Source organism: Haematobia irritans, chromosome 2 (assembly GCF_050003625.1).
Source record: "Haematobia irritans isolate KBUSLIRL chromosome 2, ASM5000362v1, whole genome shotgun sequence".
In the NCBI taxonomy this organism is placed as follows: domain Eukaryota; kingdom Metazoa; phylum Arthropoda; class Insecta; order Diptera; family Muscidae; genus Haematobia; species Haematobia irritans.
The window spans coordinates 93,804,507-93,832,289 of NC_134398.1; the positions used below are offsets into that span (position 1 = coordinate 93,804,507).

Sequence of the window (27,783 nt, forward strand, 5' to 3'; positions counted from 1 at the left end):
ACCGTACACTTTCGGCAGCCCACAAAACTATCCTTCCACATATTCACTTTCGAGAAAACTAAACAAAAGGAATTTAGAACTTCATGATAAAATCGATTGTATTACAATTAAATCCATTCAAAATAAATGTTGGTCAAGATAATTATGTCTCTAGGTTTTATAAATGAGTAGTTAAACTAAGTATTATATTATGATGTGTACAAAATTCTCTTCTAATGATAATAAATTAAATGAATACTTACATAATAATCCAACGATGACAAGCGCTTGATATCGTGGTTCAAATAAAAAAATTAGAATATTAAAGACTAATGGAGTAAGAAATTTCTATAAATTAAGCTAGATAAAACCCAGCATCCAAATTTCCAATTATATTATATTTAGGGGTCCAATTTTAGACAATGCAATAAGCCGGTTTGCGGACTAGGACATAAGGTCTTGCTTGACGCTCGCAGCAGTTAGTAACACAAATTAATTGTGACGAGAGGAAGATTTCCTTCAATCAAATTTTCGTCACGATTTTCGAAATTCCTTTTTGTAACCAGCAACAATATCTAAATCACCATACGATTGATATACGGAGTCTCGTACTAATTGATTTAAAATTTCTCAAAGGTGCTACGGCTGCGGGATACAAACCCACAGTCGCTAATAAAGTTATTTTCCAAGTTATGCGAGACTGTAAAAATATATCAATTTTATAATTTTATATATCCCGTTTTCGTACTTTAACTCACCAATAAGCTTTATTGTTAATATTATTAATGATGAGTCCAGTTTGATTGTTTCTTCTTTGGTTTTTTTTTTTTTTTGAAAGCAATCAAACACAGAAATTGAACTTATTGAAAACAAATTTTTCTATTCAATACAATTGAAATTTAAAATCTATGTCAACGTTGGAGTTTAAAATGCAAACGTACTGAATTTAAATTGATTTTTATTAAATAGTTCTTACTACAGTATCCTATACTATACTAGCGTATACCCAATATTTTATGAAACCTCACAAATCTATCCCACACATACCCCTCCCGAAAAAAAATGTGAGACGCAACCGCTACTAAGTTACGTCCATATGTCTTTTGCATGGTATGTTCCTTTGTTCCAACTATCGACGTCTTCTAACTCATAGTAAACAGTGCCTAGTTTTCTATTTACGACAGCCTTTATACCTACAGGGGCTAATTTGGCACTAAATTGATCCGCCTTAGAGCTATGCTTAAAGTTCCGTCTATATACAACTTGTCCAATTTCGAAGTTTTTAGCCCGGGACCTTAAATTATAACTACGGCAATTTCTATCATACGCATCCCTCATACATTTTCTTACTGAGTCCCTGATAAGTTGGAACTGATCTTGGCGTTCGATTTGGGCATCTCCTTCAGCTAGCAGTTCCAATTTTCGCAATATCTTGTAATCGTCTCCATGGTTCAACATATGTTGTCCGAATACAGCTTGATATGGTGTCTTTCCTATACTCTGGTGGAAGCTATTTCGAAGCGAACAATTTATGCTAGGTACATAAATATCCCACTCCCTTTGATCGTTTCTTACAAAACTACGCAAAGCCTCGTTTATAACACGGTTTGTGCGTTCACTTGCATTGGATTGTGGGCTATACAATGCCGTCAAAATTTGTTGAACTCCATGTCTAGTTAATAACGCATTAAATTCATTACTGGTAAATTGAGAACCATTATCTGTCACCACAACTTCAGGCACTCCGTAACAACAAAATATCTCTTTGGTCAAATACTCTATAATTGGTTTCACGGCCATGTTCCTTAATGCTTTCAAGAAACAGAATTTTGTAAAGTGGTCTAGAATTACTAAAATTGCTACATTACCAGATTTAGTTCGTGTGAGGGGTCCAATTATATCTACGTACAATCTTTGAAATGGTCTTACAGATTCGGTCATTCGACCCATGGGCGGTTTCATTCCCATTGTAGGGGCTTTTGACGTTCTTCAAAGCTCACACTGCATAACATATCTTTTTACATCGGCTACCAACCCTGGCCAATAAAAGAATCGTTTTATCCGCTCTATCGTCCTTGCGATACCTGCATGACCCGACTTCGGAATATTATGTGCTGAATAAATTGCCGTTTCTCTCAGCCTACTAGGAATTACCAGTTTCCAGATATCCGATTCATCTGTAACACCTTGTGAAAACCCCGTACGTTTGTATATATATCCATCTATGACTTTAAAATCGGGCAATGCTGCTTTTTCGTATTCTTGTCCTAATTTTATGTACTCGTTGGACAGAAATTCTCTGGAAGTTAAATCAATAGTAATTCGGAAACCTCGATTTCGTTATCCCTCTCGTATACTCGAGATAATGCATCTGGTACAACATTATGCACGCCGCGTCGGTGCTCGATTTTGAATACGAAACCTTGTAACTTCAAGGACCACCTTGCTAAACGACCGCTTAAATCTTTTTGTGACATAAGCCACTTAAGACTTGCATGGTCTGTTATGATCTTGAACTCATGTCCTTCCACGTATGGCCTAAATTTCTTAACTGCCATTAATACCGAAAAACACTCCAGCTCTGTTATCGAGTAGTTTCGTTGGCTCTTATTTAATTTGTGCGACATGTAGGCTATGGGCCTTTCATTACCTTCTTCGTTCTCCTGTGCCAATACCGCTCCTAAGCCTATTGTGCTTGCATCGCACGGCTGAAGTCAGCCGTTCTTTCAGAGCATCAAAAGCTTTTTGGGCATCCGGGTTCCATTGAAACCGTGTCTTCTTTGACAACAGCTCGGTCAATGGACATGCAATAGCAGAAAAATCGTGTATGAAACGCCGATACCAGCTTGTCATTCCAATGAACCGTCTGACTTGTTTAATAGTTTTAGGGACGGGAAAATCGCGAATTGCTTTTATCTTATCTTCATCCACACTTAACGTACCATTTCCGACTACGAACTGCTTAAACTAAAAAAATAAAAGAACTAAGGTGTCGCCGCGTAACTGAAATTATTTTACTTATTTGAGGAAAATTATGGTGTTACTCAACGTTCCTCTAGTAGTCTTAAGACCCTTCCTGCCACTGCTGACCACCGTACACTTTTGGCAGCCCACAAAACTATCCTTCCACATATTCACTTTCGAGAAAACTAAACAAAAGGAATTTAGAACTTCATGATAAAATCGATTGTATTACAATTTTAAATCCATTCAAAATAAATGTTGGTCAAGATAATTATGTCTCTAGGTTTTATAAATGAGTAGTTAAACTAAGTATTATAATGATATGTGAATTAATAAAATATTTAATGATGTGTACAAAATTCTCTTCTAATGATAATAAATTAAATGAATACTTACATAATAATCCAACGATGACAAGCGCTTCATATCGTGGTTCAAATAAAAAAATTAGAATATTAAAGACTAATGGAGTAAGAAATTTCTATAAATTAAGCTAGATAAAACCCAGCATCCAAATTTCCAATTATATTATATTTAGGGGTCCAATTTTAGACAATGAAATAAGCCGGTTTGCGGACTAGGACATAAGGTCTTGCTTGACGCTCGCAGCAGTTAGTAACACAAATTAATTGTGACGAGAGGAAGATTTCCTTCAATCAAATTTTCGTCACGATTTTCGAAATTCCTTTTTGTAACCAGCAACAATACGCCCATACGATTGATATACGGAGTCTCGTACTAATTGATTTAAAATTTCTCAAAAGTGCTACGGCTGCGGGATACAAACCCACAGTCGCTAATGAAGTTATTTTCCAAGTTATGCGAGACTGTAAAAAAATATCAATTTTATAATTTTATATATCCCGTTTTCGTACTTTAACTCACCAACAAGCTTTATTGTTAATATTATTAATAATGAGTCCAGTTTGATTGTTTCTTCTTTGGTATTTTTTTTTTTTTTTAAAGCAATCAAGCACAGAAATTGAACTTATTGAAAACAAATTTTTCTATTCAATACAATTGAAATTTAAAATCTATGTCAACGTTGGAGTTTTAAATGCAAACGTACCGAATTTAAATTGATTTTTATTAAATAGTTCTTCCTACAGTATCCTATACTATACTAGCGTATACCCAATATTTTGTGAAACCTCACACGCCCACGAGCCGATCCAAATATAACATTGTTTAACAACATAACATTGTTAAACATACATTTGTTGGCGACGTGGAGCAGTGGTTGGAACGTCTGCCTTGCATTCCAAGGGTCCTGGGTTCGATCCCTGCTTCGACCGACACCATTTTTTTATGTTTTTTTTTACATATATTTTTTTACGTATATTCCAAATACGTTCGGAATATCCCGAAAAGGTGTTCGACATTACATACTACTATATTAACTTTTTACTACGAAACTGTAAAGTGTGTCTTATAAAAGACTTAAATTCAGAAAAGAACAGTGCTTGATATAAACGAAATGGACTGATTTCAAATCATATATTATTTTTTATTGCAAAAATAAAAAATTTGTAACAAAAAAGGGTTTTGTACACAAGTTTGAAATTTTCGAAGAAATTCAAAAAACTCTTACAAAGGAAGAATGTGAAGACGAGTAATATATAAATATTTTTCCATCGAATCCTAAAGTTAACGATAACCATTCAAAAGCACATTATATTTAAATTCGAAACAATAATTTTACAACCAACACATACATTTATTTAGGTGTGAACAATTGTTTGCTTTCTTTAATAATAATTATTCAATTGTTGCTTTGGATCATTCCCCACCAAGTTATAATAAAATTTGCCTAAAAAAGTTATAATGTTATTCTGGTTTTACCGATGCGAGTTTTGCCGTTAAAATGAGAAATAATTTTAGTGGCAAAACTCAAACTCAATGTCCGCTTTTAGTTTCGAAAGTACCCGTCAACTTCTCTTGGACTACTTATTAATAAAGAGGAACTAAACTTTGTTTTTATAGATCTTACTGTTTAATTTTTCACTGTTTCCCAATGTTTTCATTTTACTGTAACAACTTTAAAAAGAGTACACTGAAAAAAATATTGTCGTGTGGCCAAATATTTCATGTCCTTAAAATAAGAATAAAAATTTTGCTTAGCTTAGACGACCCATTTCTCTAATATAAAGTTTTTTCCATGTTCAAAAGTCGATAAACTTTTCAATGAAGTCATGTTGTCCTTATAATTAAGTGAATTGACTTGAAAATGGGTATCATAACATGAAAGAAAAAATTTTGAACTAAGGTCAACTTGACTTTAATAATTCAGAAAAAATCTTTAAAACTAATAAAATTGTCTTTAAATTTGTTGCATTTTTTGCATCTTGACTACAAAGCAAAAATCGTTAAAAAATAAGACATGTTTTGTAACACTTTATTTTAAAGACGTTTCTACTTGAAACATAGCACAATTTCTACTGTCTTGTTTTTAACGGACTTTTTATAGCATATGAAAAAAGCTGAAAAAGTGAAAAAATAAAATTTGCTTCATAGAATCAAATACACAAAACCCACATTTAAAAGGAATTCTGTCTTAAAAGTATCCTTACTTGAATTCTCGGCTTCATTGGCTCGGAATCAATACCAAAATTTTTAAAATAGAGACACAATCTTTGGGACCGGGCATGCTATTTTTCAGTGTATAGTGCCCTTTCGTTAGTTTTTATGAAGATTCCTTTAATTACCTTTGTTTGAATATTTTGACTTACTCGTCCTACACTCAAAAAATGTGAACTCTCTATTTCACTAAAGCCAATTTAACTTTATTTTAGTTCATAAAAATATTATGTTTGGAGAAAGTTTTCTTTACTATAATACTTTTTTGTGTACGTTAGTTAAATTAACAAAACCCGAGAAAAAAAATATACTCAAATGAAGCATAAAGATTAACTAAATTCGGGTCTTCCACAAAATAGTTCAGAATTTCTTTAAATTTGTAAATTTTACCAAAAATGCGTCCATCGTGAACTTCGTATGTCACTAAAGACATTCTTGCAATTTTGAACTCAAAGTTTTTTCTTCAAACTACAAAATTTTCTTTAACAAGTGAAAAAAACTTAGTTATGTCTAATAAATTTTCTTGTATTTGTCGAAAAATATTTATTTATTTTTATGAGATCGGCGTGATGCCAACATTTGTAATACTGTTTAGTTAAAATTTTCTACAAATATTCAAAATTTTCTAAAATTAACCGAAAGTTTTCTTCCTGGTGGGTTCACTGTTTTTTCAGTGTACGTTCCGATTTGTTTTGACAAAACAAAAAAAAGTGCCCGTAATGCGAAAATGATGAACAAAACTCATGCTTTTTTTTAAATGTCTTTTCTCTTGGTTCCGAATGAATTTTCTCTCCGAATACTCATTTTAACCTTTTTACTTAAGCATATACAATTTTTGGCGGTCTTATATCACAACATATATATGTTTACTCCAAACAAATATATACTTGTTTACATTCACACATAGTATTTTTCCAATCTTTAATGGAATTTCCTTTGTGTATATATTTTTAAGGCACCAATTGGTTACTTTCATTATTTTACTTCCAGCATAAGCTTTATGTCTCTCTTTCTAAACACATATATGTTTATAGTCTATTTCTAAATTAATATATGTTTGCATCCAAGCATATTCTATTTACAAACATTTTATGTCCCAAACATAATATGTTCTAACATATTAACATATATGTCCCAAACATATTATGCTAGTTTATAACATTATATGCTTGCAATTAAAAATTTGAGTTCCAAACATATAATTTTTACACCCAAACATATGAAAAACTGTCTTTTTCGTCCGTGCACTGCAAATAAACAAAACCATGGTGAATTGTCAAGGTATGTCTCTATTTAAATGCACTCTGCAGCCGCATGAAAAAATTGTCACTATTTTTTACATTATTTCGATAAATATTTTTATCCACAATTGGTCAAAGGATTTCGATCGGATTAAGACGCGGTGATTGGGGAAACCCCTACATAACATTAATATTGTAATGCGGAAACCACGTTTTTACAAGCTTTGAAGTGTGTTTTTCGTTTGTTTGGTTCGTTAACTTGTTGAAACGGTCCACGTGACGACATTTCCCATTCAGCATATGGTTACATAACATTTTCGATAATGTTTTTGTACACCCAACTATCCATTATACCATTAATTCGATCCACTAGACCTTTCCCATTAGCCAACAATCATCCCCAGACCATGACGTGGACCACTCCATCCTGACAGCCTTAATACAAAACTGTAGCCTATTTCCTCTGTAGCGTTTCTCCTCCATTTTGTCGGGTCCAAATAAAAAGTACTTTCGTATTAGGTATCATACTTATGTAAACTTATGATAACATAATCTCCCCTGTTCGGGTTTACGAATTCGCAAAACGCAAATTTGTCACTTACTTTATTTTCCGAACTACAATTATTTATAACACGAAATGTTTACACACTATTTTTAAGGATAAGGAATTTAATCAGAAGAAATTTCTTGGTAAAAAATGGAATGTTTCAGAAGTTATTGAAAAATTAAAATTTTGCGTTTTGCGAATTCGTAAACCAGAACATGGGGAAATAATGTGGTGCCTAATACGAAAGTACTTCTTAACAGGTTGACTGATAAGTCCCCGGTCTAACAAAGAAAAACACATTTTTTTGTCAAAATTCGTTTTTATTATTCAACATAGTTCCCTTCAAGAGCGATACAACGATTATAACAGTTTCGGCGATCACCTCTTCATTGCAGCAAAATTTTTTCCCTGCGAGCATCCTTTTGAGGTCTGAGAACAAGAAAAAGTCGCTGGGGGCCAGATCTGGAGAATACGGTGGGTGGGGAAGCAATTCGAAGCCCAATTCATGAATTTTTGCCATCGTTCTTAATGACTTGTGGCACGGTGCGTTGTCTTGGTGGAACAACACTTTTTTCTTCTACATATGGGGCCGTAACAGCTGCAAACACCGCTTAGAATCATCAACACGTTGTTGGATTTGGTCAAATGTGAGCTCGCGCGGCACCCATTTTGCACAGAGCTTCCGCATATCCAAATATTGATGAATGATATGACCAACACGTTCCTTTGATATCTTTAAGGCCTCTCCTATCTCGATCAATTTCATTTTACAGTCTACACTCAAAGTCATTTTGTGGATTTTTTTGCTGTTTTCATCGGTAACCACCTCTTTCGGGCGTCCACTGCGTTCACCGTCCTCCGTGCTCATTTCACCACGCTTGAATTTTGCATACCAATCAATTATTGTTGATTTCCCAGGGGCAGAGTCCGGAAACTCATTATCAAGTTTAAGTTTTTGCTTCCACCGTATTTTTTCCCTTCAGAAAACAGTATTTTATCAAAACACGAAATTCCTTTTTTTCCATTTTTTTCACAATAACAAAAGTTGCTTCACAAAAGACGCTCTATCTCACAAACTAATTGACTTACAGATCAAATTTTGACACGAATCATTTGAAGGTTGGTACTATATAAAAATAATATGCATTTAATACTAGCGACGCCATCTATGTGTTAGACCGGGGACTTATCAGCCAACCTGTTATTTGGACCCGACAAAATGGTGCAATACATATACGTATACATGTACATATACATATGTACCCAGCAAAAAAAGCGTCGCCAAAAAAGTAATGAAAATATTCTTTTTGGATCCGGAAGTGGTGCAAAATTGACGCAGAAGCGATGAATTTAACATGGGCTTGTCATAGGATGGAAGTCCTCCATTTCAACAGCCGTTGCACTGAATTTGCATCACTTCTTTAGGTGTGATCCGAATTCAATGTTTTGGGTGTAAAATAACAAATTCTGTGATATTTTGTCAAATAAATAATTTTTATAATTTTTTATGGATTCTAACGATTGTCGGAAACGTTTGACCTCAAATATTTTCAAAAATTCACAATTTTTTCAGATTGGATTTAGCATTTTTTTCTACAAAATTTAAATGATTTGTACCATTTTATGAATTCTTACTCTGTTTTTAACCTATTGGAAACAAAAAAAGTTAAAATTACCTATTAAAAGTATGAAAAAACCAAGTTATAAAAAATTGAATTAAAAGAACTTCCTGAGTAGTTAAAATAATGAACATCATTGGGAGTGCATCTTTTGGAAGTGTTTTTAAAGTTGTGTCTTTGGAAGAACTTCCAAATTTTTTGCTGGGTATATACATATACATATACATATACATATACATATACATATACATATACATATACATATACATATACATATACATATACATATACATATACATATACATATACATATACATATACATATACATATACATATACATATACATATACATATACATATACATATACATATACATATACATATACATATACATATACATATACATATACATATACATATACATATACATATACATATACATATACATATACATATACATATACATATACATATACATATACATATACATATACATATACATATACATATACATATACATATACATATACATATACATATACATATACATATACATATACATATACATATACATATACATATACATATACATATACATATACATATACATATACATATACATATACATATACATATACATATACATATACATATACATATACATATACATATACATATACATATACATATACATATACATATACATATACATATACATATACATATACATATACATATACATATACATATACATATACATATACATATACATATACATATACATATACATATACATATACATATACATATACATATACATATACATATACATATACATATACATATACATATACATATACATATACATATACATATACATATACATATACATATACATATACATATACATATACATATACATATACATATACATATACATATACATATACATATACATATACATATACATATACATATACATATACATATACATATACATATACATATACATATACATATACATATACATATACATATACATATACATATACATATACATATACATATACATATACATATACATATACATATACATATACATATACATATACATATACATATACATATACATATACATATACATATACATATACATATACATATACATATACATATACATATACATATACATATACATATACATATACATATACATATACATATACATATACATATACATATACATATACATATACATATACATATACATATACATATACATATACATATACATATACATATACATATACATATACATATACATATACATATACATATACATATACATATACATATACATATACATATACATATACATATACATATACATATACATATACATATACATATACATATACATATACATATACATATACATATACATATACATATACATATACATATACATATACATATACATATACATATACATATACATATACATATACATATACATATACATATACATATACATATACATATACATATACATATACATATACATATACATATACATATACATATACATATACATATACATATACATATACATATACATATACATATACATATACATATACATATACATATACATATACATATACATATACATATACATATACATATACATATACATATACATATACATATACATATACATATACATATACATATACATATACATATACATATACATATACATATACATATACATATACATATACATATACATATACATATACATATACATATACATATACATATACATATACATATACATATACATATACATATACATATACATATACATATACATATACATATACATATACATATACATATACATATACATATACATATACATATACATATACATATACATATACATATACATATACATATACATATACATATACATATACATATACATATACATATACATATACATATACATATACATATACATATACATATACATATACATATACATATACATATACATATACATATACATATACATATACATATACATATACATATACATATACATATACATATACATATACATATACATATACATATACATATACATATACATATACATATACATATACATATACATATACATATACATATACATATACATATACATATACATATACATATACATATACATATACATATACATATACATATACATATACATATACATATACATATACATATACATATACATATACATATACATATACATATACATATACATATACATATACATATACATATACATATACATATACATATACATATACATATACATATACATATACATATACATATACATATACATATACATATACATATACATATACATATACATATACATATACATATACATATACATATACATATACATATACATATACATATACATATACATATACATATACATATACATATACATATACATATACATATACATATACATATACATATACATATACATATACATATACATATACATATACATATACATATACATATACATATACATATACATATACATATACATATACATATACATATACATATACATATACATATACATATACATATACATATACATATACATATACATATACATATACATATACATATACATATACATATACATATACATATACATATACATATACATATACATATACATATACATATACATATACATATACATATACATATACATATACATATACATATACATATACATATACATATACATATACATATACATATACATATACATATACATATACATATACATATACATATACATATACATATACATATACATATACATATACATATACATATACATATACATATACATATACATATACATATACATATACATATACATATACATATACATATACATATACATATACATATACATATGCATATACATATACATATACATATACATATACATATACATATACATATACATATACATATACATATACATATACATATACATATACATATACATACATATACATGTACATGTACATATACATATACATATACATGTACATATACATATACATGTACATGTACATGTATATGTACATGTACATGTACATGTACATGTACATGTACATATACATATACATGTACATGTACATGTATATGTACATGTACATGTACATGTACATGTACATGTACATGTACATGTACATGTACATGTACATGTACATGTACATATACATATACATGTACATGTACATATACATATACATATACAAGTACATGTACATGTACATGTACATATACATATATGAATGCGTGGCATAAAAGTAGAAAAGAAATAAAAAGGCACTGGTTTAGAAGTTGAACCAAAATATTTGGGCTTTATTTAATCAATTATTGTTCGTCAAACAATATTTACCTTCGTAGAAGCGAGAGTGTCTCAAAAGTGAATGACAAAAAGCTTGGATGCCGCAAGGCGGGGGTTGATGACATTTGACGTTAGAAAATGTCCTTATTTTCGTACCGAAAGGCAGAGAAGTTGTAGACAAATCCTAACGGCGGGATTACACTTAAAAACGATTATATGATTGAACCAAACTAATAAAACGGCATTTGAACTTAAACATTGCCGCCCGCCTTGCAACATCCAGCCATGTTGCAAAATTTAAGAATAAGTTAAATAATATTTACATGTTCAATAAGGAAATAGTGAAAGTATACAGAATGTACATTTTAGTTAACAAAAATGAGCATTTTATTTTAGTTCAATTCTTTTTTTTTCTCTTGTTATGGTTTCCAATTCATGTTTCATTTTTTCCAAAACATATTATTATTTACAAATGTGCTCGTTAAGCACGCGATCGTAAATGGACTCGTCAAGACCGATCGTTGTTATTAACATTTTAAAAAATTTGACTCGGAAGAGCCGGGTGTCGAGGACTCGTAAAGTCAGAAGGCAGTTGAAGACTACCTTACACCCAAGTGTGATATGGGGTGGCGAAGCCACAAACAATTCTCCTGGAGGAACCCCAGAAGCCGTCGTCAACGGTTTTTTATTGGTTGCTGTTGCAACATTGTCGGCCAGAATGGCAGAATCAGTAGTCGTACTGATGGTATGTTCATCGGCAAGGGGTGCGATGCTAGAATTAATCTCCCGTTCCTCATCCAACATGGGGACGTCGTCCTCAGACTCTGGAAGGGTAGCAGCCATCTTTGCTATGTTTTCTATCTATGAAAATATAGAAAGATTTCGGAACGGAAAACCAAATTAACATAATGGTCAGGGTGACCAGAAACCGTAGGTCGCCTTACAACTTGTAGTCCGATCTATTGCGATTCGAACGCGGCCATCAACCCAAAGATTTTTCACGTAACAAAAACTAGGGAGGACGCGAGCATAACGCGACAGATAGACCTATGTTAACTCCCTAAAAGACAAGGATGTAATCCATTTGAACAAACGACGACCGTTAGTACCCGGATGAACATCGCGAAGACGACATAATTTCCACGTAGTGGGGAGTAATAGTTCTCGTCGAGAATGTCGTGGACAAATCAAAAGTAGCATGTAAAGTTACCGCTTTCGTAGAAAAGCAGACAGTTTTGTAAATATAACCGTGGGTTATCATCAAGGCGTGACCTGTAAAGCATTCCACATAATCCCATTGTCAAAACCAGTAGTGGTAAAATAGCGTCGCGCTCTATGTGAGAAGACAGCTCAGAATTATGGTGTATATTGCCCCTTGAACCAGACGCATTATTCAAATTATGGTACCCCGTCAATACGTCGTCAACGTACATGCACTTCCGTAGGACTTGTACATAAAGAGGAAACCCATTCTCCGTGTCGTCAGCCAAATGCCAAAGTTGTCCAAGTAACTGTAACTAAAAGTTCCGGATAATATTTGCAAAGAATATCTTAACTGTATTCAATGCAGAAATGTCTAGGACGGTTCAACATATATATGGTGATACATCTGTGTGATATCGCAATTGTACACGAATTTATACAACCTCCACCTCAAAACGAGGAGAAACAAGTCTGATTGTTGAGTCGGACCGACGTGTAAAAATGTCATTCAAGGCAGTGAAAACCAATCGAAGTCAAATTGTCTTTTTATCGGTGGATGACCGGCGACAAGGCAGATAACAAATTTTCATTCGTAGGCGTAACCTAAACTGGCCTCATATGGAATAACTGTATATACCCCCGGACAAAGTCGTGGTGAATCGTATTAATTCATGGTTTTCACAAGAGGGATGCCTAATTTCGAAGAAATTGTGTTAGCCAGGCCGTCCTTGGTTTCCGATTTGTCCGAAGAAATAAGTTTCAAGAGGAAGAGTATCTTCACTCAGAATACCGTCGGGATGTCGTCTTATAATTTTCCTCGCAAAACTTATCTAAATTAGATAAGAGAGGTCGTCGGGGAAGCTCTTCTAGTTCCCAAAGTGCGGAGAAGTGTCTCGTGAAGACCATTTTCCTTGGAGAGGTCCACAGTAGTCGTGTAGACAGAAATATTCGAGGAAGGGATAGGACCCGTGACAACCAAGCCGAAGACTGTGTTTTGCGCTAGTAGCGATCCCAAAATATTCGTTCGAGTACCGTGCAATAACATTTTCGGATAAAGATCCGCACCCAATAGAAGGTCAACAGGACGACAAACAAATAAATTGGGGTCGGCCAAACGTAGATTTGGCGTACTAGACACAATGTCACGATCTAAAGAAAAAGATGGCAGGTTGCCGGAAATGTTCGGAAGAACGTACGCTGTAGTCTCCAGTAGGAGCGACTCATCTAGTGGGGTACCAATGCAAAGTGAATAAAGTTCTCTCGACGTGATCGAAACACTTTGATTCACTCCAGAAATTGTAGCCGAAGTCGAAGACGTGCCCAAGTCGGTTCCGCAATCCTTCCGTAATAAAGGATGATTCCGAAGCGGGATCTATTAAGGCCCTAGCAGAATACGTGATACCCTGGTGAACGATATTCACCATTGCAGTTCCTAATAATACATTTCCAGTACGCGAAGTATGGAATACCTGTCTACTCGACGTCCCTGACACAATGCCAGTCGATGTAGAAGGCTGATCGGTATCCACTGATGCTACCCCGGTATCTCGTATAAGCGGTGCGGAAACGACCGGAGCAGTTATGGGATCATTTGATATATCCCTGTGCAGAAGAGTGTGGTGTCTTCTTCCACATTTACCGCAATCATATGCGCTGGGGCAATTAGCTGCAACATGTCTGCGGGACAGACAATTCATGCAGCACTGATTGCGCCTAATAATATTCATCCTCTCAAGAACTGAAAGATTGCTGTCCTCGACAGAGAACGCATAATCTGTCAGGAGAGGATTGGGAGGAAGGAGGCGTACTTGTTGGGGAACGAGTCGTTTTCGCATTCGTGAAATGCGAGCGAATTCTTTTGTTGGCCGGAGGCCTGGCGTCAATGCCGCGGATATCGCGAAGGCATGTCAATGTCTGGATTCTTTCCGTGAGAAAGAAGTCCAAATCTGACCAAGAAGACAAAGCAGACTTGTCCTTAATACTCTGTTCCCAAAGTGTAACAGTACATTTCGGCAACCTCTGAAGGCATAAAAAGACGAGGATGGGATCCCAATCGTCAGTGGCCACATCGTAGATGGACATTGTCGAAATGCATGTCGAGATACCACGTTGTAGTTTCTTCAGTCCTGAACTGGTCTCAGACTCCAAGACTGGTAAATCGAATAATAATTTGAGTTGGTGATTCACCAATAGGCGGGTATTATCATAAGTACCCCTTAGTGCCTTCCACGCAAGAGCGAAGCTTCTATGCGTGAGCGGAAATTTCGAAACAACCTCGCGAGCTTCACCACCGGTCTTCTTGAGCAAATGACACAATTTCTCAATATCGCTAAGTCGGCTATTGTTAATGTATACCGCTGTGAAGAAATCTCTAAATGTCGGCCAATTGAGAAAATCGCCGTCAAAAACATCTATATCACAAGACGGCAGATTGAGACTGTGGGAGGAACTATTGTCTCCCCTAGAGCTGATAGAAGAGCCGCGTGACTCATCGGACCTATGGGAAACATTCAAAAGTGATGTTTGGTCCTCCAACCGAGGTGATTTAACAGAATGCTTAGATGGTGCACGTAGTGCCTCCAATTTACGTTGAATTGACTCCATGACATTCAGATAAAAATTATAAGCCACGTCATATTTGCTGTCAGCAGCGGCGACTGTCTCGGTTGCGTTGCTCTGTGTGGACACAAAGTCAAGACATTCGTCGAATAAGCTCTTAACTTTTTCCCACAACGACTTAGCCTCGGAACCATGACATTCTAGTCTATAGGCGGTTAAATCATCGTCTCGCAAACTGTGAAACTTCGTTTCAAATCGGACTACTGCGTCAGTTGCTCTTGTGAAAGCAGTCAGTGGTGTAGTAGTCATTATGACCAAGTACTGTCAAACTTAAAGGGCGAAAAAATTGACACGTGATGCCCAAAACTCTCGAAAAGAGTATAAATCGATCCAAACGCTACTTCGATTTGTCGTCGAACAAATGAAAATGCAGTTTTTTCCAGTGTATGCGAAATGTGTATCGTCAACACACAATATTTTTCGCAGTGTACCGAAAGTACCACAAATGTGAACAAGGTAACGTAATTACCACAAAAACACAAAAAATGAGATCAGAAAATTTCTCACAGTGTACGGAGTACAACCAATTTTTTACAGTGTATCGTCGATACACCAATTTCCTCACAGTGTATTGGAAATACCAGCTAAAATTAGCTCTGTAAGGTAAATTATAAGTATTTCAACTTTTTGTAAAAATTGGCGAAAAATTTCTCCAAGTGTATGAAAACACGTAAAGTTTCTTCCAGTGTATCGTAAATACAAGAAACCCTTTTTCGCGTGGCGAAATATATGCAAAATCTTTCTTTGGAAAATATTACAATATTTTTCCAGTGTACCCTGTGTTCCAAAAGATTTTTGCAAGTGTATCGTGAATACAAAAAATATTTTCAGTGTATCGTAGAATACAAAGAATAATTTTTGCGTGGCGAATTATCGAAAAAATTGAAAACTATATATTACGAGAGAGTTTCTCTCAGTGTATATACTATCCAAAATTTCTCCCAGTGTACGTAGATACACAAAATTTGTGCAAGTGTATCGTGAATATCACTTGCCAAATGGAAAAATTACAAGACAATGAAAAGTCGTGAACTTTAAATTGTAAAATGTCAACTTGACCGATTGTAGGGTGCACGGACTGTAAGATGCACACTACGAAACAGTAAGGTCCAACAACAACAATAATATAAAAAATAAAAAAGTTTCGTGGAAACTCAAATATGTCAGTATTACGATAATATAATATATAATAAATACTAGGGCTGTTTTCTTTTAGCACTGGATACCCTAAGCCGCGAAGGACTAAAAGAAAACAGAGTACTCGTTTATCCAGGACATCTCCATAAATATGCAACACTGTCATCAGCTGTTTAAAAATAATCACAGAAAAGAAGTGAAATCTTACATTTTTAATGTATGAAATGTTGAAATAGTAATAAATATTTACTGCTGCGATTATTTACGACACTGTACCACTTTGGATTTCATGTTTTTCGATAAATTAGTCACAATAAATTGCTATTGTAAATCGAAAAAGCGCCACTTTATCAAAATACAACCTGACAACACCGGCGCGATTTGCACTGATGAGATGTTCTGGATAGAACACCAGTGCAACGATGTTCTGGATAGCACATACAAATGTTGCATCCAGTGCTAAAAGAAAACAGCCCTACTGTTATTTTATTGTTTATATCGACCGACCGTAGGGTACACTACCACGTAACACGAACGATAATAGTAAACGACCGATATCCGTAGGAATCAACAATAAATACTTTTCTCAATTGAACTTGCAAAAAATTATTTTTATAATTTTGCGCCGTAAGCGACCCACGCTAATAAACCAACGTGTATGCAGTTCGAACGTATGTTGGATGTAACACCTGTGTGCGTACGTGTGTATAGCAAGTTGAACGGCAACTGTATAACACTTTACTATTTATGCCTATTGGCAAACCAATGCTTACAACCAATGCAATTGTTTTGGTTTTTTCTATGCCTTCGATCGGCATCAAAAAACCAAAAGAAAAAACACAACAATATGAATGTAATCAAATGGAGAAATACAGCGAAATTGAATTCAACTTTGACGTAGAATATTTGGACGAAAACAAAGTGGAATTAAACGCACTTTTCAACACTTTAATGACAATGTAACCGGGTATTAAAGACCGACGGATAATTTAATTTTTTCTCGTAGAGATTTAATGTACAACCGATATAAAATACGAGTTGTAAAGCGACCGTAGGAGAGTGTTTATTTCTGTTTTATTTATATTTACACCGAAGGATATGCTCACTTTTTAATTATCACTGAAAGTACATACCTTGGTTGTTGATAATAAAAATATCTGTGTAATAAATTGAAAATGCCTCGTAGAGGATGGCGATCGTCGATCGTTTGTTGTTGTTGATTGGCGTAGCCTTTGCCTTCGAGGAAGAAATAAAAAGAGCGAATTAATTCTTTCCAATTAATATTCGGCTCGAATGGACCAATGAATGCGTGGCATAAAAGTAGAAAAGAAATAAAAAGGCACTGGTTTAGAATTTGAACCAAAATGTATGGGCTTTATTTAATAAATTATTGTTCGTCAAACAATATTTACCTTCGTAGAAGCGAGAGAGTCTCAAAGAGAATGACAAAAAGCTTGGATGCCGAAAGGCGGGGGTTGATGACATTTGACGTTAGAAAATGTCCTTATTTTCGTACCGAAAGGCAGAGAAGGTGTAGACAAATCCTAACGGCGGGATTACACTTAAAAACGATTATATGATTGAACCAAACTAATAAAACGGCATTTGAACTTAAACAATATACATATACATATGTATATGCATATACATATGCATATACATATACATATACATATACATATACATATACATATACATATACATATACATATACATATACATATACATATACATATACATATACATATACATATACATATACATATACATATACATATACATATACATATACATATACATATACATATACATATACATATACATATACATATACATATACATATACATATACATATACATATACATATACATATACATATACATATACATATACATATACATATACATATACATATACATATACATATACATATACATATACATATACATATACATATACATATACATATACATATACATATACATATACATATACATATACATATACATATACATATACATATACATATACATATACATATACATATACATATACATATACATATACATATACATATACATATACATATACATATACATATACATATACATATACATATACATATACATATACATATACATATACATATACATATACATATACATATACATATACATATACATATACATATACATATACATATACATATACATATACATATACATATACATATACATATACATATACATATACATATACATATACATATACATATACATATACATATACATATACATATACATATACATATACATATACATATACATATACATATACATATACATATACATATACATATACATATACATATACATATACGTCAGAGAACGGCTGCGATCTACCGCAACCGACCAGTGTATTTAGTAAACACCAATATTTGCAATCTTAAAACACCAATTGGTAAAAATTTTTCAACCACAAATATCCAATGCAACCGACGACTGTCGGTGTTTGTTAGTATGAGTATTGGTCTCTCGAAAACACCACATCACACAAATTGGTTACCCATATCTCAGCAGTTTGGTATTTTCTTATTTGGTACTCTTTCAATTCTCTTGAGCTAATGCCATCTGCTGGTAATTGTTGTTGTTGAGTACAATCACACTTAAGTGCCACACTCGTTTTTTTGTTTACCGACCGTTATTACGATGTCGATTGGTTTAAGATTGCAAGACACTGCATACGAACATTGTTATATACTAATGGTGTTTTTATTCTCGCATTGGTACCCAGCAAAAAAAATTGGAAGTTCTTCCAAAGGCGCTACTTTAACTTTATTTTTTACAACTTGGTTTTTTCATATTTTTATTGGGAAATTTCAACTTTTTTGTTTCAAAAAGGTTAAAAACAGAGTAAGAATTCATAAAATGGTACAAATCATTTAAATTTTGTCGAAAAAAATACTAAATCCAATCTGAAAAAATTGTGAATTTTTGAAAATACTTGAGGCTATCGGGATGGGATCTTTTACATTGATACCCAGCAAAAAAAGCGTCGCCAAAAAAGTAATGAAAATGTTCTTTTTGGATCCAGAAGTGGTGCAAAATTGACGCAGAAGCGATGAATTTAACATGGGCTTGTCATAGGACGGAAGTCCTCCATTTCAACAGCCGTTGCGCTAAATTTGCATCACTTCTTGAGGTGTGATCCGAATTCAATGTTTTGGATGAAAATTAAAAAATTCTGTGATATTTTGTCAAATAAAAAATTTTTATAATTTTTTATAATTTTTAAGGGATTCTAACGCTAGTTGGAAACGTTTGACCTCAAATATTTTCAAAAATGCACAATTTTTTCAGATTGTACTTAGCACTTTTTTCGCCAAAATTTAAATGATTTGTACTATTTTATGAATTTTTACTGTGTTTTAAACCTATTTGAAACAAGAAAAGTTAAAATTACCCATTAAAAGTATGAGAAAACCAGATATAAAAAATTGAATTAAAAGAACTTCCTGGGTAGTTAAAATAAAGAACATTATTGGGAGTGCATCTTCTGGAAGTGCTTTTAAAGTTATGCCTTTGAAAGAACTTCCAAATTTTTTTGCTGTGTATATATATACAGTAATACCAATGTATGTGTATAATGCTAAAAGATTCAATCTTGTATTTAAACTTAAATTTTAATATTAGTAAAATTATGTATAAAATTCTATGAGCATGTATGTAGTCTCTGTTGCACTTTTCGTCCTTGTACAGAGAGAATGAAAACACAAGAGGACGAAATTTTCTCTTCTACAAAAACAACAAATGTCAACCGTATAGATCGAAGCGCTGTTTTGATAAATTGTTTATAAATGCATCGGCAGTTTTAATTTCAAATTGTCTGCCAAAAAATTTAATGGAATGAAAACATTTATAAAAAAGAACATTTGTTACTACAGAGTAGGTTTTAAATCCTCTGAGGTGGGTGACGCCAACGCAAACTGTATGATATTTGAGAGAAGCGCCGACAAAAACTGCATGATATTAGAGAAATTTTCTTCATGGCTGCCACCTACTGACGCAGTTTCGTTTCACAGTTTCTTTCTCTTGTGTTTGTATTCTCTCTGCCTTGTCAAAGATAATTGAGTATAACAAGATTAAGCATTGTGCTCTTATCAAGAGAAGACAAATGTCAAGGTGTAGAGGGCTATGAGAAAAAAATTGTTTTATTTGTCAATTTTTTCCAAAGCAGCTCTGCCCAAGAATAAATTTAAACGACAATATTCACATAAAACCATAATGAATATTTGCTTTAAAATACACATACGTTTTATTTTAATTTTCTACAATCGTTTTGGTACTGCTGGGGTTTTATTCAGAAATTTATGAAAAACACAAATGTTATGATATTTTCCGACGCAAACGGCAGTACATTTGAGAGACACGTCGACGCAAACTTTATGATATTTTGTTGGCAGAGTCCTCTGGTGCTTCAGTTTTGCTATGACAAGACTGCATCTTCTTCTAAATTATCTTTGGCCTTGTATATTACGTGGTTTGCCAGATTGTCTCAAAAATGCCTTTTGGGCGACTTTTACAAATTTTGCATTGACAGCTTGAAAGTGGACTTTTGCAAAATTTCAAAAAGACTGCAAAACAATTTTTGTAATTAATATCTAAAGATCAACAACTTATGGTTCTGATTAAATTTTTTTATTTAATTGTAACCAGTTTCAACAAAAAATAAACAATTCTATTATTTCCTATTTTCATTTTAGATATGCTACAGAGAAATTAAATGCCAAACCTGGATTCGTCGCTTCGCTTGTTTTCACTGTCATTGAATTGCTGGGCGATGCATTTCCAGAGGTTAAAAGAGACCCACAACATATAATCGACATCATAAATGAAGAAGAACAGCAATTTTTGAAAACATTGTCTAGAGGCAGAAATCTATTCAACAGAACAATTTCAAAATTAGGAAACGATAAAGTTATTCCTGGTGATATCGCTTGGCGCCTCTATGACACATACGGCTTTCCAATAGATTTAACACAACTAATGGCTGAGGAAAGAGGATATGAAATTGATATGGAAGCTTATGAGGCCGCTAAACTCAATTCGTATATCCTTTCTCAGGGAAGAGGGGTAAACAAAGTTGATGAAATAAATCTTGATGTACATGCTATTTCACAACTAAAGGAAAGAGGAGTAGCAATTACCGACGATAGCTTCAAATACAAATATGAAAGTTTATCCACCGAACCAGAGTCCGAGTACTCATTTAGTCCATGCACAGGAACAATTGCAGCTATTAGGTTCAACAACGAATATGTTGAGTCCGCAAGTTCCGGACAAAAAGTAGGAATTGTTTTAGATAAAACTAACTTCTATGCGGAAAGTGGTGGACAAATCTATGATCAAGGTATTATGACAAAATACAGTGATGAAGAAAACGAATTTATTGTAGACCTTGTTTATAATCGCGGTGGGTATATTCTTCATATTGGTACTGTCGAAGGAAATTTGTCGGTTGGTGATAAAATGAATTTGCTTATCGACACAAAACGGCGTTCTCTAACAATGAAGAACCATTCTGCTACGCACGCTCTTAATCACAGTTTATTACAAGTGCTTGGTAAAGATACCGACCAGAAAGGTTCATTAGTAGTACCAGAAAAATTACGATTCGATTTCAGTAGCAAATCGGGAATGACAATCGAACAGATAGCCAAAACTGAACAATTAACAAAAGATATTATTTACAAGAATGTTCCAATTTACGCTAAAGAATCTAAATTACAAATTGCGAAAACTATACGGGGTTTGCGGTCCGTATTTGACGAAGTTTATCCAGATCCGGTTAGAGTCATTTCATTCGGCGTTCCTGTGGAAGAACTAGAAAATAATCCAGATAGTGACGCCGGAGAAAAAACATCAGTTGAATTTTGTGGTGGTACTCATTTGCAACAATCTGGTCATATTGTCGATTTTGTGATTTGTAGCGAAGAAGCCATTTCAAAAGGTATTCGTCGTATTATTGCACTTACGGGGCCTGAAGCTATAAAAGCTATTAATAAGGCAAATTTATTCCATACTGAAATCCAAAAGCTCAACAATGCTATTGAGAATGATTTAGAAGGAAAACACTCAAAAATGGCCGTTAAACAAATTGTTGAATTAAATGAAGAAATTGCTCGTGCAACGATTCAACATGTAAGAAAAGACGAAATGAGAAGCCAGTTGAAAATTCTTAAAAAAAAATTGGATGACAAAGAACGTGCAATTAAAGCACTCGTTTCTGTTAAAGTTGTAGAAAGAGCTAAAGAAATCTGCACTTCTAAACCGAATGCAAAATTTTTAGTGGAACAATTACAGTCATACAACAACACCAAGGCTTTGGACGCTGCACTTAAACAAGTACGTATACTTAGCCCTGAAACATCTGCCATGTTTATCTCGGTAGATGATGAGTCCAAAAAAATTTTTTGTCTCTCATCTGTTCCGAAAAGCGCGATTGAAAAAGGGTTAAAAGCCAATGAATGGGTTCAACAATTATCTGTCGCCATAAATGGAAAAGGTGGAGGAAAGCCTGAATCTGCACAAGCATCTGGAACAAATTACAACAATGTTCAAGAAGTACTTAATTTAGCTGAAGAGTTTGCAAAAACTAAGTTGCAATAGTAATTTTTACTATGATATTATCTATGTACTACACCATGTCTATGTCGAACTTCATTATATAGTGAATATTCTCGTTACCAGAAAATTGCTTCATTATATTTCTATATAATTATTAATCAATTATTTATAAACTACATATTGCTCTACGCTTTATTTAAAATAAAAGGGAATATAATTTTGGGTTAAACATATATTTTTCTCAACAAATCATACCGTTTTTTTCAATTTGTGTAATCATATTTCGTGACCCAATGCGAATTCTTCGCGTTTTATTACTTTTCCTGAAATAATCAAAATTATAAATGGAAACAAACCTATTCCCATAATGTCTTGCCGAAATTTACATGAACAAGAAACTGCGCATCAATTGAGTTAATTTATCTGCTTTATATTGAACTGTTTTAATAAAGTAACCGCGAAAATTTCAACTTGAAAAGCGAACATAGTACATACCGTAAGACCGGTACTCTGTTTGTTGGTGCGGAAAAAGTCCCCCTCAATCAATCTTTCGCGTTGAAAAATTATAGTGTTAACAATATATTTGAAGGCAAAAAACAGCAATTTTGGCACTTTTTTGCGTTTATTTCTTCGAAATGTTATTGACAACATTGCAAAATGTTACAATATGATTACATATACATACATAGACCAAGAAAATGTATAGACGTCATGTCAATTTGCAGCGCTGTAGTTTGTCTGCACACCGTAGAAGGCACTTTTTCATCTGCATATGAGTGATTTTTTAATTTGGCTTTAAAGGTAGGTACTATGTTTATTGGCACGAAAAAAAGTCCCTAAATCATTCTTTCGCGTTGAAAAATGAGAGTGTTGACAATAGATTTCGAAGGAAGAAAACAGCCATTTTGGAAATTTTTCGCGTTTATTTCTCCGAAATTTAATTGACAACATCGCCAAACTTCATAAAATTATTACATATGTATACGCAGCAGCTGATTAAATTGTTTACACACACGCATTCATGATAATTGTTTTGAAAAGTTTTTTCTACCTGTTTTTAAATTGTTTTGCAACCAAACCTCACACATCACTGGACACTAATAATTGTTAAGAATATAACGCTAGCCGCTCTACTCCTGGTGTCTTACCACATTCGGCAACAGCTTTAACGACATGTGGTACATTGTCGTCTTCTTCAGCTTTTCCAAATGGATACCGTCAATTTGTAACGCCCATCTAACAAACATATAATTCCGGTGTTATGCTAACTTTTACGAACTTAATTCGTTGGTGTCCACAATATCTACACAATCGCATTGCAATACCAGCGGACAAGAGTGTACTTATGCCCATGCTGTTGCCGCCTCACTAGCAATTTCAAATCCAGTGGTCACCACCACGGTTCCCCCAAAGGATAATAACGCCATTTCATTTGCCAATGTTGTTACCTCGGGGGGAACAACATCATGGGGTGACCAGTTAAAACACGTACACCATACAATAGCTATAGTCAAAGTGAAACTTTTTGTTCAATCAACATAAGCCTATAACTCACGTTCAAGGGTAGTTCCTAAGCAAAAGTCACTGTTCCCGACTTATATTTCGCAAGATAATTCGTCACAAAGGGATGTTAGTGTTCTATACCAGGAACTCTTCGTTGACTGAAATTAATACATTGAGATGCAAAGTGGCTGGTTTACTGAAGAATGTTTCTTGTTATACTCTCCCAATGTATAATTTTATAACTATTTCAATCACGTTATAAAATTCAATCAGTGTTTTGAATCGATAAAATGCAAGATATATGCACAATTAATTTTTGCATTTTATTTTTGGAACATAGCAATTTATTCTTGTGATTCCATTCGTAGCTACCATAGTACTGCAACATCAATCGCACTGCCTTCTTTATAATTACGATGCACGGCCAGCATTTGTGTTTATTATCCCTATACCCAGTAAAAAGAAACGATTGTAAAATGAAATTCACTAAATAGAACTTTATTTTGTTAACACTTTTCTATAAATTTCATGTTATGTTCATTATTTCTATTCTATTATGTAGTAGGGAGCCGCTAGATGGTGGCTTTATTACGAAAATACCACTCCAAGTTATTTTTATTTTGTCAATCGATCTTATTGCATTTTTAAATAACAATGCGAACCACATTTGTATTGTAATTTCACACAAATCATTTGAATAAATAAATTATTTCTTAATTCACGTTGCAAATGGCGCCATGTTTTGAAACTAACTAATCTCAACATATGGAAGGATTTAACACGATCTAATTAGGGACTGTGCGCTTTTCGTCAGTTTTTCAACTCGAAAAAAACAAAGTACCACAAATGAAAAAATATTTCGGTAGTTTTTCGCATTTTTGGTTTTGTATGAGATTTCGCTGCGGAAACCGAACATAGTACCTACCTTAAAAGGTTGAATTATATACAATGAGTTCAATGCGTCCGATGATTGAACAGTTGAAATTTCTCTTTGAAATCAAAAGCTCGAATAGTCTGCTGCAAACAGAAACAAATCAACCCTGCCATCAACGCACGGATTGACGCATGGTGCACTGGTAGAAAAAAGGCGGTACGTGGCCACTACCGTTTGGAATTAATGGATTGGTTCACGTTACCTTTCAATTTTGACACCACTTCATCTCAAATCATTTACATCCGGTGTTATTATGGTATTAACTATCACATCCCCATAACATATGATATGTCGCATTTGCTAAAAACTAATTGATCGCCTTGGTAGTTTATTTTCTTCACATAAAGTAAGTAGGTGAGTAAATTACAATATTTCTTGGTAAAACGTGACGACGAGTAAACTAAATTTCTAAAGCATTGTAAGTTTAAAATGTTTTAGCATTATTAATTTTTGTTAAATCGGCATTCTTCTCTCATTAGATGCGTAAGAGACATACAAAAGATTTCCAAATCTCACAGCAAACAACTTGAGGCATGCAGTGCCTGCGATGGGAAATAGAATTTAGAGAATAAGTTTTAGAAAATAATGAGGTATATGTATGTATTTTATATATTAAATACATTAAAGAAAAAATTCTATGTTGCGTGTGTTTTATTAAACTAACATGTATTCATAAATACCGGGTTTGTATTAAACCCAATACCGGTTTGGTATTTGGTAATACCGCACTGTTTATACATCAATACCTTTATGATATAAATATTAATACCGCTTAGGTATTATTTTCAGTACCATATTGGTATTTTCGTAATAACATATGGTACTTTCATGCTTTGGGTGCCGCTTGTACCGTTCGGTATCGATATTGTACCATGCGGGGTTGGCTAACTATCAATAACGTACGGTATCGATTTGAGCACGTATGGTAATAATTTTTCTATGGGTGTGTGTAATTCAACCTTTAGTTTTGCTTTCTTTCCTTTGTTCTCTTGATGAAACATTCTTCTCTCATTAGATGCGTAAGAGACATACAAAAGATTTCCAAATCTCACAGCAAACAACTTGAGGCATGCAGTGCCTGCGATGGGAAATAGAATTTAGAGAATAAGTTTTAGAAAATAATGAGGTATATGTATGTATTTTATATATTAAATACATTAAAGAAAAAATTCTATGTTGCGTGTGTTTTATTAAACTAACATGTATTCATAAATACCGGGTTTGTATTAAACCCAATACCGGTTTGGTATTTGGTAATACCGCACTGTTTATACATCAATACCTTTATGATATAAATATTAATACCGCTTAGGTATTATTTTCAGTACCATATTGGTATTTTCGTAATAACATATGGTACTTTCATGCTTTG

At 32.7% G+C, this 27,783-nt stretch overlaps 1 protein-coding gene across 2 annotated transcripts in view; it reads left to right on the top strand.

The window, feature by feature from the left end:
• The window catches only part of AlaRS (alanine--tRNA ligase, cytoplasmic), a 99,313-nt gene extending 75,090 nt beyond the window's left edge, over nt 1-24,223 (top strand). For both annotated transcript variants that reach the window (XM_075295615.1, XM_075295616.1), the window contains exon 3: nt 22,111-24,223. In XM_075295615.1, coding sequence (XP_075151730.1) covers nt 22,111-24,016 — 1,906 coding nt within the window. In that variant the 3' untranslated portion in view covers nt 24,017-24,223. The remainder of the gene's footprint in view (nt 1-22,110) is intronic.
• Nucleotides 24,224-27,783: the final 3,560 nt, after the last annotated feature.